Source organism: Typha latifolia, chromosome 6 (genome assembly GCF_019914945.1).
Source record: "Typha latifolia isolate L0001 chromosome 6, TyphaL0001v2, whole genome shotgun sequence".
NCBI lineage: Eukaryota > Viridiplantae > Streptophyta > Magnoliopsida > Poales > Typhaceae > Typha > Typha latifolia.
In genome coordinates, this window is record NC_133091.1 from 11,569,198 (window position 1) to 11,588,806 (window position 19,609).

General features: G+C 36.5%; 1 protein-coding gene across 2 annotated transcripts; it reads right to left on the reverse strand.

Annotated features, from left to right (window-relative positions):
- Positions 1–1,035: 1,035 nt before the first annotated feature.
- Positions 1,036–18,798, reverse strand: LOC140791318 (ABC transporter B family member 25, mitochondrial). 2 transcript variants are annotated; one of them, XM_073141833.1, is made up of 20 exons: positions 18,216–18,798; positions 17,653–17,889; positions 16,716–16,902; positions 16,471–16,532; positions 14,621–14,664; positions 13,345–13,447; positions 13,042–13,149; positions 12,760–12,843; positions 12,589–12,649; positions 11,601–11,746; positions 8,234–8,350; positions 7,435–7,520; positions 6,744–6,832; positions 6,567–6,622; positions 5,228–5,308; positions 3,479–3,544; positions 3,311–3,403; positions 2,873–2,937; positions 1,952–2,087; positions 1,036–1,423 (listed from the first exon to the last, which is right to left on the reverse strand). In XM_073141833.1, exons 1-20 carry the CDS (start codon positions 18,525–18,527, stop codon positions 1,286–1,288), a joined length of 2,271 nt encoding a protein of 756 aa, XP_072997934.1. In that variant the 5' UTR covers positions 18,528–18,798; the 3' UTR covers positions 1,036–1,285. The 2 variants fall into 2 exon arrangements, with proteins under 2 accessions (XP_072997934.1, XP_072997935.1); XM_073141834.1 differs by lacking the exons at positions 1,036–1,423; positions 1,952–2,087; positions 2,873–2,937; positions 3,311–3,403; positions 3,479–3,544 and adding an exon at positions 4,785–5,090 and having other exon boundaries at positions 18,216–18,796.
- Positions 18,799–19,609: the final 811 nt, after the last annotated feature.

Sequence of the window (19,609 nt, forward strand, 5' to 3'; positions counted from 1 at the left end):
ACATTTTTATCAAATGTTAGGGTGGATTACTTGAAACATCCAACTTAATGAAATTATTACTATAATTGTATTCGGATTAACTCTAGGTGATTATCTACTTATTTACGAGTAGCAAACTTGGAATATAAAATTAAAGTACATGACAAATTAAGTTGTTAAAATACATCTCACAGTTCACTGATTACCATATTTCACAATATCTGGATGTAAGACTATCAAATAACAATTAATTACTTCATTATGAGTTTAATATTTCCTTTCGTTATAGCCTAAATCTTTTTTTGTTCCTTTGGAAAATGTTGCAGACCTCTTCAGTAGTTACTATAACATCATCCCAATAAATAATACCATTTACGTCGTCTGATAAATGCTAATTTTTCTTTAATTCTATTCTTTTAGGACAACAGTAAAATTGGTCAGAGTGTGCAATCCCATTGGCAACGTCCCTCCTCTGGTGGTCCACCATAAATTTCCTGAATATTTTGAGGTATGATAGATACTATGGTGTAAGTGATCATAAAATTTGAGCTAATCCTCAATTTTAAATTAAATTACCTTTAACAAGCATAGCCCAAATAAATTAAGCTGTCAAGAACTACCACTCTGTAATCTTTGAGGAAGACTGAAATCATAAAACCATAGGACGACTTCAACGCAGAGAGATAAGATAATAACGGTTCCAAGAACAAGGTACATATGGCACAATAAATAAACATCATTTCTCGCCGAAAATAAAAGAAAAAAGAAAAAAGAAAAATAATAACAACCATAAGCCATATGTATTATAATTTTGGTCCTACTAAAATCCATCTTCTCATGCATTACATTACACGAGAAATCCTACTCGGTAGCATCTGAAAGTACATTATCAAAGTTGCAAGATACCTTCCAGATTGCTAAAAAAAGTGGACAAGGGAAATCAACAACCTTACATATTATCCCAAGCGCAGGGCCGGAGTAAAGAAAAAATTGAAATAAAATTCACACAGTATTGTTGGGCTTCGAACAACTTATGGCAGCTTCAGGTATATTACATAGCCAGGAAAGAACACTGGGCTCATATTATTCTGGTTATCATACAAAAGAAATTTCTAGTTTCACTTGTTTTTCTGTGTGGAAGCTCCACTTGTATGACTGGAGAAATAATTATCACCCCTAAATATACAGGATGTCATATGGTTTTGAAACCTCCTCTCCTTCAATGAGATGATCCTAATTTTTTTGACTAAGCAGATAATTTGAAAAAAAAAACCAATAAGAGGGAGAAAAAGAGAGCATCAAAATCTCAGGACTCTACAACGGCGACATCTACAGCATCATTGTTGTTCTGCTGGGCCCAAAGTTGTGCATATCTTCCTGGCCTTGCCAAGAGAACCTCATGTGGCCCCTGTTCGACTACCTTTCCCTTCTCCAAAACTATAATCTGGAAATCACAATTGAGAGTGCATCATCAGAAAGAATAGACAGATGAAAAAAACTTACAGGTTAAAGAGTGAAGAGCTAAAAGTTGCTAAATTTGTTTGGACTGCAGAGAGGGTGCTAACGAGATGATGCTAATCGAGGAGACTCAGCAGGAAAATTGTTCAATCATGAAAGACAGCAGGTTTTGATATTGCCTCACAAAGGAGCTTCATTATGAGGATTTAACAAAGAAATAATAGTTAGCTTCCAATAGAGCTAGAAAATTAAGAGCATAAATTAGATTGTTCATGTCCCAATAGTGAACATATTGTTAATTATGTGTCAAAGAATATTTAATGTATAAGCTTGCCTAATTCAAAATGGAAAACGAAATTGTGAGGAATGGAATGAAAATAGAACAGATTCCAGGTGAAGCGCTTGGTATCAACTGAACTATTATATCAACCAACAAGAACAACATACAAGTTTGTTTCAGTCAAAAAGATCCAGCAAGGAATTAACATCTTGATCCTCAGGAAATGTTGAATACCTCATCGCACTGCATGGCAGTTGTAAGCCGATGTGCAATAAAGATTGATGTGCGGTTTATTGCTAAAGTCTTCAATGCATTCAATATTGCTGCTTCAGTTGTGCTATCAAGGGCGCTGGTAGCTTCATCACATAAACTGAATCATCAAAATACACAGTACAATAGTTTAAAGTCCACTTTCAAATATATTGATGTTATTATACTCAAAGATAGAAAAATGTTGAATAAAAGACCAGTTCAAGCACAAAAGAAGAATGATATGGCAGTAGAAAATGGCGAAAGGCTGACACTACTAAGAAAATGGCAATTCTGAAATTTCTACTGTATTTTACAGATGATAGATAATTGGAGCTTCCTCAAGTATTGCTAGATAGTAGACGTAAAGTATTTCTTAGTGAAAGGGGGAATGATATGTTTTCATGAAACTTCTTAATCCAAGAATATATAGACTTAAAATCAGCAGAAAAGTAAATCCTTCCGCTCACAATAGAGTAAATAGTAACTAGCAGCAAGAGTAACTGTAGATATTGAAAAAAGATTGATCAGGTAATAGTCTCTGAAGTTGCAGAAAAATCAACTACAAAGAGTGCTTACGAAATTAGTCACTAAAAAATTATTTTTCCATGAGTTCCTAATGGATAGGAGAATAATTCTAGACCACTACTAAGAAAGTTCAGAAGATCCAACAGACCAAACACCTTCCAGGGATTGGAAACTTGGAATGGCATGTCAGAGCCACTCCTATTCGATTTGGGCTTTACAAGTAATGTCAAGTTTTGAGCACCTAGCTGTTCAAACATGTATAAAATCTAGAAGTAATAGAAAATCTATGGTTTAAAAAGGAGTTGACCAACAGCCATTTACTAATTACAAAGAAAAAGGGACAATATTATTGCACAATTTAAACCGGATAACACTTACAGAATTGTAGGTGCTTTTAAAAATGCACGAGCAAGTGATACACGCTGCTTCTCCCCACCGCTTAACTGGCAATATAAGATCATCTTCATATCAGATACATAAAATTTAGTACTATATCTGGTAAACCATTTTAAAGGGCAGATATCACTATGCATAATACAACACTTGAAAGTATCAGAAATAACTGAATCCAAATAAAACGTGCAGTGCTAACTGCTAAGTTAGCCTTCGATATAATGATTTTATATTCGGACCATTCTGAAGGTTCATGTTCCAAATATTTAACTAGCATATACATGCTTATCCTTATCTGTTTTCTCTCATATATGTCTCTATTGATGATAGCAATTATGCTGGTGAAATCATGTTTAATCAATTAATACTTAGGATTGTGAGCTAACTTGATTCAGTGATCAGGCATCAATAATTATTTCTCACCTTTAGCCCTCGCTCTCCAACAATAGTTGAATACTTTTCTGGAAAGTTCATGATTGTATCATGAATTGCTGCACGCCGAGCAGCATCAAAGACCTACTAAGAGAATACTAATGAGTCATTAAAGCTTGGCTATAGTTTGAAAAGATAATTGCTAAAAACAATAATGACCTCCTCCTCTGTTGCTGATAACCGGCCATAATGTATATTGTGGAAAACTGTGTCATTGAAAAGCACCTGAAGATATTAAGCATGCAACTTATTGTTAATTATGCCAAAAGTCGCATACATTGCTAATAACTACATATACAAACTTCAAATGCTGCATAACTAATTGCTCCAGAACAATATAAGCTAGGACAAAAGAATATCAAAGATGCAACTAAGTGCCACTTCACACTCTACATAGGGGTGCAAATGAGTCAAGCTCAAGCTAGATAAGCTTAGCTCGGCTCGGCTCGATATTGGAAAAATTCTAGCTCAAGCTCGACTCGGCTCCAAATTCGAAAAAACTCTAATTCGAGCTACCTTGACAGGAACCAGTTAATATGGGCCCGAGCTCAGCTCACCCAATACCGAGCTGGCTCAAATCGGCTCAAATACATCTCATTTCCAAAATCACATTTGGAAGATAACCAAATTAATTAACAAATTTCAATAACTTTGGGAAATGCCCAACAATAAAGACTACTCTCAGTGTTTAGCTTTTCAATATGGGACCGAAGGAAAGTAAATGCAAAAGCATAATATAAAAACAGAGCCACTTAAAAATGTAATGGCATGGGTTTTGAACCATTGACATCCTACATAGAAAAAATTGTCTTACCAAGATAGGCTAGAGAGAAGGTAGAATATTTTATTGAACTAAATATATACAATATAGTATTACAAATGTATCGAGCTAATTCGAGCTGAGCTCAAGCGAGCTAGGCTTGGATAAGAAAACCTGAAAAGACTTAACTGCTATCAAGTAAAGACAGGAAAGTAATAAATGCATCAAAGCTAGCAAGAAACCCTAAAACTTCAGTTTGGGGCTCCATGGTACCACCTGTGCCATGTGCTGACAAACCATCCATGGTAATCCTTGACTCTACCATCCAATCTAGACTTCAAAATTTCACTAGAGCCACCTCCTCATTATCAGGTGACTAGGGCCATAGAGTTATATTATTGGGTAAGAAACATCCCTCGGAGGCTCAAACAATATGAAGAAACAAGAATATGTTTCTCCCTCTTCTAGATTAACAGGGCTGAGGGGATCCAACTCAAAGAAGAGAACATAATTTTATGAGCACTCAATGCAAAACAAAATCTTCATTCCAAAATTGACAAAAAGTGTAACCAAGAAAGATGGGATATTCTAAGCCAACTTTTTTCCCAACAGTAATCTTAAGCCACCAGCTGTAAATTGATATCCTATTCGCTATTCATAGCTTTTGTCCTGCAAAATTTATGGTTTCCTTTAGAAAATGTGCACCTCTTCAATGAAGACAGATTATTGGAGAAGGGCCCCCCTTGTACGAAGTTACCAACCTAAGAATACATTGTCTATTTTACTCCAATTAAGCTTACTTCATAGCTGTCCCTAAGATCTGCAAAAAGTTTAAGGTATCCATTACTATTCAAACTATAGAGCTTGTAAAGCTTCTTGAGAGAAGATCATGAAGCTTCCCAATGTCATCCATCCAGACAAGTTCATGACATTGCAACTTTTCATAATGCTTTTCTAAAAGTTTGTGACCATCTTAGTTGCTTGCACCTTATGGATGCACGAATAGTAGAGCTACAAAAATTGTCAATGTTAAAACCACAATAAAGCGTAACAGATTAGGGAAATAAAAAAATCAAATTACTACAGCATCTAAGACGGTGCAAGAAGAAAAATGAAAGTAACAGATACTAGGACTATTGGAGACTCACTGTATCCTGTGGCACAACACCAATACTCTGACGAAGACTTTCCAAGGTTACTTCCCGTATATCTTGGCCATCTATTTCTATCTGCAGGCGACAAAATGGTTAGATTTGAAGGCAAAGCAAATAAGCAAGTTATGCCTAAATTCATATGATATGGACCACTGAAATTGAACTCTTGAATGATATTGGTGATGGAGTTAAACCTTCACATTAGCATTTAAATACTTTAATAGAACTAGGATCTAAAAAAGGTATGGCAGCAAGATGAAACATAGTCTGCTATGATAACATAGAGTCATAAACAATTAAAGATAAAATAAATATTTCACATCCTATTAAGAGAATAGACTAATGGAAACTATGCCTAAGCACATGATGTCATAAGAACTTTCTTGCCTAAATGATCTTTTGCGCATCTACTTCAGAAGATCCAACAAGCAAAGAAGCAAGTCAAGTAACCACTCACTAGTCAAATAATTTAAGTATGTAATAAGAACAATAGGATGATACTTGAGCTACAGTCAATGGAATGCTGACATTACGCAATGGTTTCATATTTATATATATAGAACTTAAGTTTCAAAAAAGCAGTTTGTGGGTGATCTTCCCGTGGTGGAATCTAGCTACCACCATGCCATGGGTCTTGACAGACTATTATAGCTGTTGGTTTCATGGAGCTTACACAGCTGAGGGATGGATTTTAACTAATTGGTAGCCATTGATGCATATTGAAAGCTTAGTAAAGCTCAGATTACCAGATAAAATTATTACCTATTCGCTGATAGAAAGGTAGGAAAGAGAGTATGAATGAGTGAGAAGAGGTCAATAATAAATTGATAATAAGCAGTCACTAACAATCAATTGTGTACACTGGCATTACACCCATGTTTCCCAATTTACAGCAGTCACGACCTTTAATAGATTCATTACCAAAAATTTGTTTTACTATTTGTTCTTCTACAACCACTTTCTTAATTCTGTCTGCTACAGTTCTACTACACCTTATTCCCTTCTTCCCAGATTTAATTTCTTGTCTTATGCTCTACCTCTCTCTCTTTTTATATATGTTTCTTTTATTGAGTTGTATACAGTATAGACAACTAAGGAAAACATACTAGTAATATTGTATGAGGTTCGCCTTGGGTTCATAGTGCTTGCAGTGGTGCCCATCATGAACTGCACACCATGATCCTCTTGGCCATTATATACCCCCCATGTGCTTTTCACTAACATAGATCAGATGTTTGCATGTCAAAAGGAAATAATGACTCATCATAGGCACACAGTAAGAATAACTGATAATGCTCTTGCTACGAAAGCAGAATAGAAAATCATTTCTTACTTTTCCAGAATCAGTGTCGAAGAATCTGAAAAGCAATCTGAGTATGGTTGACTTCCCTGCACATAAACATTGGATAAGGCAAACAAATTTTGGTCCAAAACAAAATCTTATATAACCATTTTTGCACAAAGTATTTTTCCTGCATATTGGCTCAAACGGGAAGCAGTTAGGGCTTACCGCTACCACTGGTCCCAACAATGGCCACAGTTCTTCCTGCTGGTACAGTAAAAGATACTCCATCAAGAATCTTCCGTTCAGCTAGGTATCTGGAATACAAAAGGAACAAATGACTTTTGTTAAATACACCATTTACAAGTAAAAAGGCAAAAATTAGAGGAAAGAGACTGACAAGGCAACCAACAAGGTGGTGAATTGAAGTCTGAAGAATGCTTTCTCAAATGAAAAAAATTACTGTAATTAACATGAAAATAAGCCACAAAGAAATGGTCCAACTGCAGAATCTGAAGGTAAGTGGTGGAGAACTACCTTACCTAATTAGGGTTAATAAGCATCATAGAACAGATGCCAAGTTAATGGAGTAAGATCTGAGTACATCTTCCTAAAAAGGAAGCGTGTCCAACAGGATGACATTGGTGTCAACTTTTGCAAGACTGAGATGTTGAACTTAAGAAAAATAAGAGCTTGCCTCCTTAATAACACTATGAGATACTCGGTATCACAGACAGATAGTTGGAATGAGGCTTGTAGGCTAAATTCTGCTTATGTTATTTACATATCATGCTGGAGACAAAGATGGGAAGAAATAGCAAACAAGAACTAAATCCAGCACCCACCTAGATGGAGGCAATGAATATTGGAAATCTCAATATAGAGTAAAAGTTAGCTGACAAGAAAGAACAGTAATTACCCAAAGTGCACTTCATTAAATTTGATGCATCCTCCCTTTAAATGTAAAGGATGTGCATGAGGCTCATCCTTAATATCAGGTCTCTCCTGTAAAGATCATAATGAAAAAAGACTAGATGTAAGGATGCAGTCCTTCTGGAGACGATACTGAACATAACAAACATCATGTGATGCACCACTACTCAGAAAGCACATAATAGGTTTGTGTTGATTACCAGAGTAACCAAATTACAAAGATATCATATGATGCAGCGAGTGAAAGCTTTTAGAATGTTGAACGATCAATTATGACTACAGTTCAAGATAATGTATAGTTCACAGGAGCAGACTATCTCGATTAATTAGGAATTAAATCTAAATATATGCAAATGATCGGCATGATAAGAAAAATATAACTTTCTAATAACGTGAAAAATCATAGTTTTGTGTCAGACCATGATGGGTTTGTGTTCACTACCTTAGAACTCACATATAATATGATGCAGCAGGTGCTAGATTTTATATTGTATCAAACAAGACTCATCATTTTGTTATATAGTTCACAGAAGAATTATGTGCTATCTCAATTCATAGAAAGTAAATGTAAATTGATGCAAATGATTGGCGTGATAAGAAATTTCCCAACAGCATGGACATCATAGTTTTGTGTCTACTGTAGCATCTTTTGCCCACACTAAAAGCAAAGGAAGGCACCACATTTATTAAAAATTTCCAATTTCCAACTATACAAAAATAGCAAGCTAAAAACTGACCTAAACAAACACCAAAACACCTATAGGTATTAACAATAAAAGTGATACCTCAAGCAACTGAAACATGGACTTCATATCAATCAGGCTCTGCCTTGTATCACGATATACACTTCCAAGGAAATTGAGAGGAACAGAAAGCTGGAAGAGGAGCCCATTAACCATAACCTGGGCAGAAATAAAGAATTTTCCAACATAAGATAAATTGGCAAGGATTATGTTAAATTTAATAAATTATACTATCACTTTCTGAAGAAGCAAAAACCAAGAACATACTCCATGCAATTGACCCCAAATTTAACCATACTGTAAGTCTGTAACAACTAAGCATGAAGTGAAATGCACTACTACCTGGTTAAGATCATATTCAGCCATGCAAGAACGATTCTTGATGATGACCATTCTATGAACATGACTAGAAGAGGTAAAAAGAGAGAGTCCTGGATTCAAAGGACCTTCAGAAAACAAATGAACACAATAGTGGAAGCAAGGGTTCAAGGTCTCCGTATTCCAAAATATATACCTCTTAACGATACTATCAAGCCAACCATAAAGTTTATCAATAACAAATTGTTTTAGAAAATTATTTACAAACAACCAGTAGGGGCATTTCATCTACATGTCACTCACAATTTCAGTTTTACTTATATGAAACTGAAATACTTTACGTGTATGCCCCCCTCTGTCTTTCTCAGAATTATCTCTTTGAAATATACAACATATCTTCATCTATTTCCTTCTAACTAGAGAAGAACTATCAAACCATCATTCTTTCATTAGCTAGTAGCTATCTTATCATTTACTTACCTATGATGAATTGATGATTAATACAAGAGCATAAGAAATTGACGGAACCTATCCAGAATATGCCTACTTAAATCCTTTGTAATCAGCTCTTAGAAGGATAAAGCCCATGGTAAGGGTTTCCATGTAGGCAAATTACATGATAAGACTGATCTTAGAATCAATTAAACAATTATAAGTCAAGTGAGGGAGAAAACGGCATATATATTAGAGAACCTTATCATTTCATCAGATCTCATATCAGCTAAAGCTACCTTAATTTAAAGGTCCACTCTCACTCTTGATTTGGAAGGCCAAAGGGTCTAGCATATAGAGATACCATTTCTACAAAGCAATAAATCATGACCTAGGACTTTTGGGCCTTCCATGTAGACCTTTGAAGGATAAGTTGACAGGATCTCCTTTTCTTTAATGCGCCCTCTTCTGAGTAGAGTTTGCCTCTTTGCTTTCTTTTCCTCATATCTAGCTTAATCAGACCACTTGGGAGATCCAGGAGTTTAGCTCATCAAAGGTTCATTCTTACATAAATATTCTGCACGGAATATGTGTTTCTATAGTATAGATCCTTCTTCCAATACTTTCTTTCTCTTTCTACCTTCATTTTTAGTAGTTGCCTTATCAAACAATTCATCCTTTCAGTTAGGAGGATTATCCCAATCATGTTATCCTCTGTTTGGTTGCAATTTATGGGATAATTATCTCTTATCCCACTGTTATAATCCGACCACGTGGGTTAAGTCTAATCAAGTCGAGTCTATTTATTTTTTAATTATTTCATAATGTAAGCATTTTAGGTAAGTTTAATTTAGTCATGTGAGTCATTAAAGCAAGTCTAAATAAGTCATAATAGCCCTTAAGGCAAGTCTAGTTAAGGTAAATCTAAATAAGTCACAACAGCCATTAAGGCAAGTCTAATTAAGTCAAGTAAGTCTTTAAGACAAGTCCAATTAAGTCATATAAGCTTTTAAAGCAAGTCGTAATTCGAGTCAGGTTAGCCTTTAGGGCTAAGTCTCATTGCATCCCACCTCTATATATAGAGGGCAAGGCTTCTTTGTTATTCATCTAAGAATCCAAGAATCAAATAATCCAAGTATCCAATCATAGAGAGAAATCTGAGTTTAGCCAGTTATTATTTTCGTCCTTATCTTTTTATATTAGCCGTTAGATTACCTTTATCTTCATAGGAGTAGATCCCTTATAAGCATCCAAACCCTAGCCATCTTCTACCTCCAGCAGCCACCCTACTACATGGCCGTCCACCACCCTTCGACGACTGCCACAACGTCGGAAATTACCATTCTGCCCTCTTTGACCTATCTCCACTATTTTATTTTTATTTTTTCATTCGACCTCCGATTTAAGTGAAACTAGAGCCATTAAAATCCTAACTCACGAGGCTACCTCCACCTAAATTTTCATAATCATCCTACGGACGGATCGTTCCAGATCTGGTCCGTAACAAGAGGTGAAGAGCAACTAGTAGAACCTCTGTCAAGGCCTGAAATGAGTCCTTGAGGGCAATTTGGATCTCCTTCGATTTCTCTTTTAATTCAGCCAAAAGTTCTTTGAATAATGCCTTCGCCCATGCTGGTGGCTCATCATCAGGGATGGAGATGATTTTTTGGTCCTCCATGGCTATGATCTCCCCTGGGTTAGCTTTGGATCACGTGTTCACCATTGTCCGAGGAACGTCGGCTCTGATACCAATTGTTACAGACTAGATTTGGAACGATCCGTCCGTAGGATGATTATGAAAATTTAAGTAGAGGTAGCCTCAAGAGTAGGGTTCTAATGACTCTAGTTTTACTTAAATCGGAGGTCGAGATTAAAAGATAAAAATAAAATAGTGGAGATAGGTTAGAGAGGGCAGAACGGTAATTTCTGACGTTGTGGTGGTCGTCGGAGGGTGGTGGACGGCCAAGGGTGGTGGTGGACGGCTGTGTAGTAGGGTGGCTGCTGGAGGTAGGAGATGGCTAGGGTGGATGCTTGTAAAGGATCTACAGTTGTAATCTACTCCTATTAAGATAAAGACAATCTATTGGCTAATATAAAAAGATAAGGACGAAAATAATAACTGGCTAAACTCAGATTTCTCTCTATGATTGGATACTTGGACTCTTAGATGAATAACAAAGAAGCCTTGCCCTCTATATATAAAGGTGGGATACAATGAGTCATACTCGGACTTAGCCCTAAAAGCTAACCTGACTCGAATTAGGACTTGCTTTAAAGGCTTATATGATTTAATTGGACTTGCCTTAAAGACTTACTTGACTTAATTAGACTTGCCTTAATAGCTGTTGTGACTTATTTGGACTTGCCTTAACTAGACTTGCCTTAAAGACTGTTATGACTTATTTAGACTTGCTTTAATGACTCACATAACTAAATTAGACTTACCTAAAAAGCTTACATCATAAAATAATTAAAAAATAAATAGACTCGACTCAACTTGACTTAACCCACGTGGTCGAATCGTAACACCCACCCCTTTATCTCACAACCAAATGTGCCGAAATCAATAAATAATAACGTGATATTATGAGCCAGCTAATGCCTATAGTGCATTTACTGATGTCCAAACTAAAACTATACAAGCTAGAAGGGAATTTACCAAGTCACCAACTGTCATTGCGCCTTTCATAATTCCAAATGAGCATAAAACCATTGCAGTCGATAAAGCAGTGCTAAATATCACATTTTGTCCAAAGTTCAAAAATGCAAGGCTACTTTGAGTTTTCAGTGCAGCATCCTCATACCCTGAAAACACATCCATAAATGAGCTCCTGTAGCAACTTAAAAGTTATACTTGATATTGTAAAAAAATAGACAGCTGAAGGTATTGAGCAACAAGGACCTAATTTTACAAATCTCATCTAACACAAGAAAAATAGTTGGATAATGCAGCTTTAACCTGATAATGCTGGCATGGTTGCAACTTGCAAGAGAAAAGAGCTTCTTTTGGTGCACTCAAATAGTCAAATTCATTACAAGCTAATAACATATGTTTGTCACAACTGAAGGAAATACAAACTTTTGTGTCTAGTAAAATAAACCAACACATCTGTTGATCATACACACTAGATCAACATGGGATCACTAATTCCTGATGTCAGTAAAATCCAGTTCTCGCATTCTGTCAACAATCCTTCTTTTTTAAGAAAGATGCTTGAGGTGGCAGCCTCCTAGACACTTTGACAGTGCACTATTTCTGAAAAAGCAATTTGTCATCTTACTTCCAAACAATCTGAAAACTAGATAACTGTAACCTTTCTGTGAAAGCACCACACCATGAATAAGATTTTAAACAACTAAATTATAGAACCAAACATGGGTTTCTGATAGTCTCTAAATAATTTAGCATCTGAAATTGGTTTTGGAACCTATCAATATGTTCTGGGGGGGGAATAAAAGGAACTTGACAGCTAACCCTTTCCTAAATTTCTTCCCGGGAATCCTAGTTTCATTAGTTAACTAGTAGTATTTGCATACCTTACTAGCCTGATACAAGAACTAATTGCATAGCAAACTATTGCAGAAAGCTATAGAAGAGACACATCCTATTTGAATAATGATATGACAGATCTGAAATATATACTCACTCTTCAAATACTTGTCATACTTTTCAGCTTCAAACGCTTCATTGTTAAAGTACTTGACAGTCTGAGAGCACCCAAAAAGGAAAAGGCTATAAGAAACTACAAGAAACTACCAGAGCAGAAGAATGAAAAGAAAGACCATAATACATGAGCAAAAGACAACTATAAGATAACCTCATAATTCAATAGTGAGTCAATTGCTCTTGTACTCGCATCATTATCAGCTTTATTCATGGCTGCCCTGAATCTAGTCCGCCACTATCATGAAGAAAAGAAGATTAGAGAAAGACATAACAGAAGATCTAATTTCTAGCAGAAGCAAAAAAAATGGAAAACAATTAGCAAACCATAGCATAAATCTACAAATGCAAGCAAAGAAGGAACATCTAAAATAAAGGAAACCAACAGGATCTTGAAATGGCATTTTGGATTAGTCAGTATGTTGAGAGATGATACCTGTGTCACGATCAAAGTAAAAGCAACATATGCCGCAACTGAAAGTGAAGTGATCCAAGCAAAAGTAGCACCATAGTTGTAAGCAAGAATACCAGACACCATAGCTATCTAGGAAGGAAGAGAAAGCCAGTGGAAAATGTAAGGTGATGCAATAGTAAATTGAATAAGCAAAATTATAGGAAATGAGAATTAGTCCTCAAGGTAATCAAGAGTTCAAATATTCAAGCAAGAAAAAAAAGAACAGAAGAAAAAGATAATCTCTTGGTCTATGATACAAAACAATCATATAGCACTTGTTCATACCTCTAGTATTGTTGGTACAACATTGAATATCATTTGTGAAAGAATGAAATTTATTGCACGGCTACCTCGATCAATTATGCGATTCAAAGCACCAGTCTGTCGGCTGGAAATAAAAATCATGTAAGAAAAACAAAAAGATTTAGCATGAAACAGCTTTTGATTTCAAAAGAGCATCAAAAAAATTCACCAAATCCTTTCTACTATTAACAAGTATATATTGTTTCTACAAATCATAATTTAAAAGTATATAAAAAGATTAGTACGTAGGGGTCCAACTCCTTGCAACCAAATGCTGCCTAAAATGTAAGGTTCCAAAACTCGGTATTGAGATCAGGATTAGCCATCCAAAAAAATGATATGTATTAACCATATCAGTCGTATCGGTTGTATCGACCGCCGGTATTGGATCAGACTATTTTTTAACATATAAATTCTAAATATTATTTAAAAAAACAGAATTTTTTTAAAACAATTAGAAAATGATAAGAAAATAATAATTATTTATATATGAAGTATAAAAATTAAAAATTACATTAACTTATACAAAACTTTGATGAATACCAAATTAGCTCTTCCTTCTCTTTCCCCTTCTCTCTTTTCCTCCTTTTCTCTATTATTGCCAAGGCAAATTTATTTTTTTCTAATTTTCTCTCCTTTCTTCTCTCCTTTCTTCTCTCTACCTTCTCTCTCTCTTATTACCACAAGGCAAATTTTATTTTTTATTTCTTCTCTTCCTCCCTCTCTCTTACTATCGCAAGGTAATTTTTTTTCATAGACATTGGAGAAAAGAAAGAAAAGAAGAAGAAGAAAAGAGAGGGAGACACCAGAGAAAGAGAGTAGAGAGAAATGAGAGAAACGGGGCACCTGTGAGAGAAGAAATGAAAAAAAAATAAAGAGAGGAGAGATGGAGTGAAAGAAAAGAGAGGGAGAACCCATATCAGGCGGGATCGGCCAATCCGGCCAATACCTACTGGACGGGTTTTGGCTGATCCCACTCGAGATTGACCGAAATTTAGAACCATGCTAAAATGGATTCTGTTGCTTAATGGTCCTAATCAATAGCAATATCTTCCTACTTAAAGCATGCTAGCCACTATTAGCACCAACTTATAAACAGAAAATCATAGTAAGAGAACTATTTTTTATCAGTTAATAGAAATAAGTGTATGCATGAAATCAAAGCATATGTTTACCTACCATCGAGACTAAACAGGCAGCACAACAATTTCAGCAAATCTAAGAGTGTTCCTAAATTTAATTTCTTGCCTATTATTACCTCAAATGATACCGAAGATCAAGGTCATGCAAATGAGAGAACACCTGCAAGAAAACTCAAGCAATTCAAAAGAAAGAAAATACAGGAGCCTACTTTTGATAATAATTATGAGAGAGAGTTAAGTAGAGTATGCCAAAGAGCACTTATCATCCAAGGTATACATAAAAAACCTAAAAGCCCCTGAAAACAACCCTCATGGAATGTTGTATCGGCCAACACGGGGTGTGCCAACATTGTATCAGCACGTGGCATGGGTGTGTCAATGGCCCACCCTCTTCCACCTCCAATGGTGCTTCAGGGTAGAGAAAGAGTGGAAGAGACAATAAAATGACGGCGGAGGGCAATTGTGGCAATGACAAAGGGTGGAGGAGTGAAGAACATGATCAAAATGTGTGAGAAAAATGACCATACTGTCTCCTCAACTTCCCTTTTAATAGATCTGACTTGAAATGAGCAGATACCCATTTAGTTTAAATTAGATTCATTAAGCGAATCTTTTAACTTTCACGATCTGCTCTACCTCCTCTTATTCATATAACCTACATCAGCTAGGGCACGGCAGGAACATGGCTCCACGGAAGAGCTAAGAGTCAATGATGATCCAAAGGTGGTAGGTCCTCTATCTCTCCCTCTACATCTCTCTCTACTCCATCTCTATTCTAATTTTCTTCCTTGCTATGAGCACAATGCATCATCACGGTGCATCGACACAGCACTTCTCGTATCGACCATCGGCCGGCAAACCATGTGCCAATGGCATAGAAATCCTTGACACACTATAATTTACAATGAAGATCATTTTGCAATCATCGCAACTTATGAGATCATAAGATGCAAAGTACAATGAAATAAAGCTACAAATCGAATATAATAGAGAAAAATTCTGCATAGAGGAAAAAAGGACAGGTAAGTAAACAAATCGAGTTTAGACCAGATTTCTCAATGTTTAATAAAAAAAAATATCAAAGTATCAAACTGCAGATGGTTAAACTTATTATCCTAGTGCAGAAATTTTGGTATATAGTATAATGCTAGAAGACACACTCATGCAGGCACAGACAAACTTCTATTCATTTCCTTCTAAGTAAACTTTCCTTATGAACTTTACATGTTTAAGCTACAACAGCAACTCTCTCTCCAAAATCATCAATAGAGTACACTTTTAACTATCTATCTTCTAAATGATCATTGTATTCTTATTTCCTAAGTTATTGCAGGAATGCACTCTACAAGTAATTCCTCTGTAAATCCCATTTACTATGCCAGATTATCTAGATGGCATGAAATTTTAACTCACTCTTCTAACTACTCTTACACTCATGAAGATATATGATAATAAATTATATCCTCAGAGCAATGATACCAATTTAGCTTGATATACCACAAAGCTGCTAAATATTTCACAACTCTAACAAGAATACACTAGGCAAAAGAGGCACGCATGGAAGTAAGAATATAGGCACATAGCAAGTGAAATGCCTGCATCTGATTGTTACTTTAGTTTCCAACCAATTATTTGCATCCACTTATCATATCAGATTTAAAACATAGAAGTAAGCACAAAAAGACCAGAAAGTCAGTAGATTAGTACAATAGGTGATTCTGTTGTTTTCTGTGATAAAAAATGCAAGGCACAACTAGGATATCCACTTGTGAAAAAAATTTAGAATAGATTTCTGCCATCTACTTAATTGCCTGACAAAGGAACCTAGCTAATTAAATAGTCCCTACTGCAAATATTGTCTATCTTCTATCACTTCAGAATCATATGCCGGAAGAACAGAACACTTAAAGTACAAACCATATCACAGGGATTAAATTAAGACGAAAAGGAAGAAGTCAATATTTACCTTCCTAGAAACAGAACGAATGGCTCTAAGTGCTACTTTGGAAAATACAGCATTTCGCAATTCTGATGAAAGAGTATCACACAAACGTAATTAGACAAAGTGAATTATCAGAAATCTCAGAAAGACAAAATAGATGTCACTATGTCAGCAACATCCAAGCCATATAAATGAACACCAATAGAAATTTCAGATAAATAAAAAAATCATCAAAAGAAAATTAAACTCTAAAAACATTGAAGACATACCAGTACAGGCTGATGCCCCAGATCGTGCAATTCCATATCCAATCAAAACAGCAACTGGGCTCACAAAAAAAGCCAAAATAGTGGAATTAGCTTCTGTAAATGCTGCCAATGCACCATTAGAACCAGTGACTGCTGAAAGCCAATCCACAGCAAGCTTGAACAGGAAAGGCACTTGAACATTTATGACCTAGTATTAGTTAAAGATGAGAAGGTCAGACAAAGTAGGACAACTCTTCATGAAGATTGGCATGTAATTTAATCAATCAAGAGTAGATCATATAACATTATTTAGGCAATTAAGTGAATAAAACCTTATATTAGTTGTGTTGCTAGATTGATGTAAAGAGCATGATACAAGGATTAAGTTTCAGCGTTCCGGCATTCAAACGGTCTTTGGAGGCGTTTGAACGTGCCAACCTAAGGACAGAAGCCTATGTTGGGCATTCAAATGACCCCTTGGTATAACTGGACAAACACAGTGGCAACAAAATTATTTGTGGGAAGCTTCTTAGATATTTATTCACAATAAATGATTGACAAATTGATGTTGAGCCCGAAGACTATCCAAAATCATTACAAATTTACAACACCATGATTTCTGGTGTAAGTACTTTGAGTACGAAATGGGTTTGATCAATATGATAAGAGTCTATGTCAAGGATTTCTTTAAGAATAGTACTGCACTTTCCTTAACGATAGAGCTACGAATTTCTTGGTTCATCTCTAGGAATTTCAGTTATAGTTATCCTTGCTACTGCCCGGTATGCCGTGGTACTTGTGATATTTCTGATTAATTAAGACAAATGAGATATGAGAAGCAAGAGATGTAGAAGTCCATGAAACCTTGAACGTAGTATCAGCTAATCAAACTTGCATCTCAAGCCATCCGTTACAAATTTAAGTATGATACTAGAAGCTAAAAACATCTGAATCATACCTTTGCACCAACCAGAAGTCCGAGTGACAACAAAACCCTCATACGGAACTCAAAGTTATCATTCAACCACAAGTACTTTGTCAGGTTACTAAGAATCTTTGAATCTGCTATCTGGTCGTCAGCATCCTTTTTGACCATTTCATTCTTTGTCTTGTCATTAGATCCACCTCCTGGTTTTCCCACGGACATCTCATTAGCAGATGTCGAGTACAAGGCATGTCCCTTTAGTAGGTATCCCTGTTGACACAAGTTAAACCAGCAGAGGAAAAATCAATTAAAATCCTAATACAAATAGACGAACAACATAGAAAAGTAAATCCAAGAACTAGCGCAACTTGGCAGACCATCCTCAAATACTTCAATTTCTACTGATAAACGAAAAGTAAGATTTGAACAATCAACAATTAGGTAACAGAAGGTTCAAATGATAATATAATGCAGCAAAACTTTCCAGTGAACTAACAATTTTAATGCCATTAAGATACCGCCTGGTTCTCCAAAACATACATTATAACATCATGATAGAAAACGAAAACCAACTCCCGATTAAAGAAAAATAGTACCAAGTCTCTTGAAGGTCTACCCCCATGTGGCGGATAGGAATCAGCTAAAAAACAACTGAGACGTCTAAAAGAAGGTCCATTTCTGACAACGGACGGAAATTCTCCACCAAGATGAGGACTCGGCATCTTCAACACTCGAAGACCGCTTGGAGCTCGATCTTCCCCAAGATACCTGGTTCCAGCAGCTCCAAGAACACGACCAGCAACTGGATTGCGATCGAACCTACAAAGGAGGAGCTTTGTTCCACCGGAAGAATCACCCCGGGATCGGAAGAGCGGGCGAGCCCCGACGAACCTCGAAACTCCTCTCATCCTCCCAGGGATCTTGCTTCGTCCCACCCTCAGCGATCTCCGGCGGCGGGGTGGAGGAGATGGGGGTCAACGCCGACGGCGTCAATGGCTACTATAAATGGAATAAAAACCGTGTTTCTAATTCTCGGAAGGGGGAAGGGATATCTAAGCGGAACCCTAGGGAGAGACGGAAGTGGCTGAGTTCGCCTTCTTCTGTTCTTTTGGATTGATCAAGGGGCGGAGAGGACCGCTCGCTAAAGATCAAGGCGGAGAGGAGACCGCCTCCTCTCTCTCTTCGGAGCCGGGATCGGGTACGGATGAGAACGGTCGGATTGTTTTGATCCGGGTCGGGTTGGCCAATATCCGACCCGGTTGGACGGATAGTGATATTCATATATCACCCGCGGAAGGTTATATAATATAATAGAAATTTATGTTAAGAGGGTACCAGCCTGTGAACCCCAAGTCGACCCAAGCGAGTCAAGTTGTATGAGCGGAGGTAGGTCGAGATTGAAGCGAGTTAATAAGTAAACTCCCCCGTGGGGGAAGAAATGAAATTCCTTGATTAGTAGAGCCTAATCATGCAGCGTGCTTTGCGGTGGTACCGGTATTTTTATCAAACTCAACCCTACCTCTTTTTGCTCTGGCCAAATTAATCTTCCTCGAACATTGCTTGTGCCCTTTGCTTGGCAAAGTGCGGGTTATTCTGGCTGGCTTGACAAAGAGCTCTACAAGCTTCCTTTAAGGAAGGAGATCGCGACTCTTTAGTGATAGTTAGCCATCTATTAACTTGATCAACAACCAAATCCATACATGATAATGTATCATGTAGTGCTTGATTGTAAGCAAGCATCCTTAGATTAGGCTAGGATTTACTAGCAAATGCAACAATTTTCTTGCGCATAACCTGACCCAACATGCCATTCGTTTAAGGTCATTTGACCGTTGCTCGGGCAAGCAACTAAATGCTATTTATAATCCTGCCTAACTTTATGATCTGAATTTTAAGAGGATAATAATACAAAATGATCTGAATGATCATGATTCTCTCTGTGTGGACGCATTGTTGCAGCTCAGAAACATTATTAAATAAACTTGGCAGT

Bases quoted from the DNA above. Each gene is read 5' to 3' on its own strand.
- LOC140791318 (XM_073141833.1), bottom strand. From the start codon at position 18,527: ATGAGAGGAGTTTCGAGGTTCGTCGGGGCTCGCCCGCTCTTCCGATCC. The intron at 16,533-16,715 runs GTATGTCTTCAA...CTCTTTCATCAG, and splicing joins TGGGGCATCAGCCTGTACTG to AATTGCGAAATGCTGTATTT. The intron at 2,938-3,310 runs GTGAGAAATAAT...TTATATTGCCAG, and splicing joins TTGGAGAGCGAGGGCTAAAG to TTAAGCGGTGGGGAGAAGCA.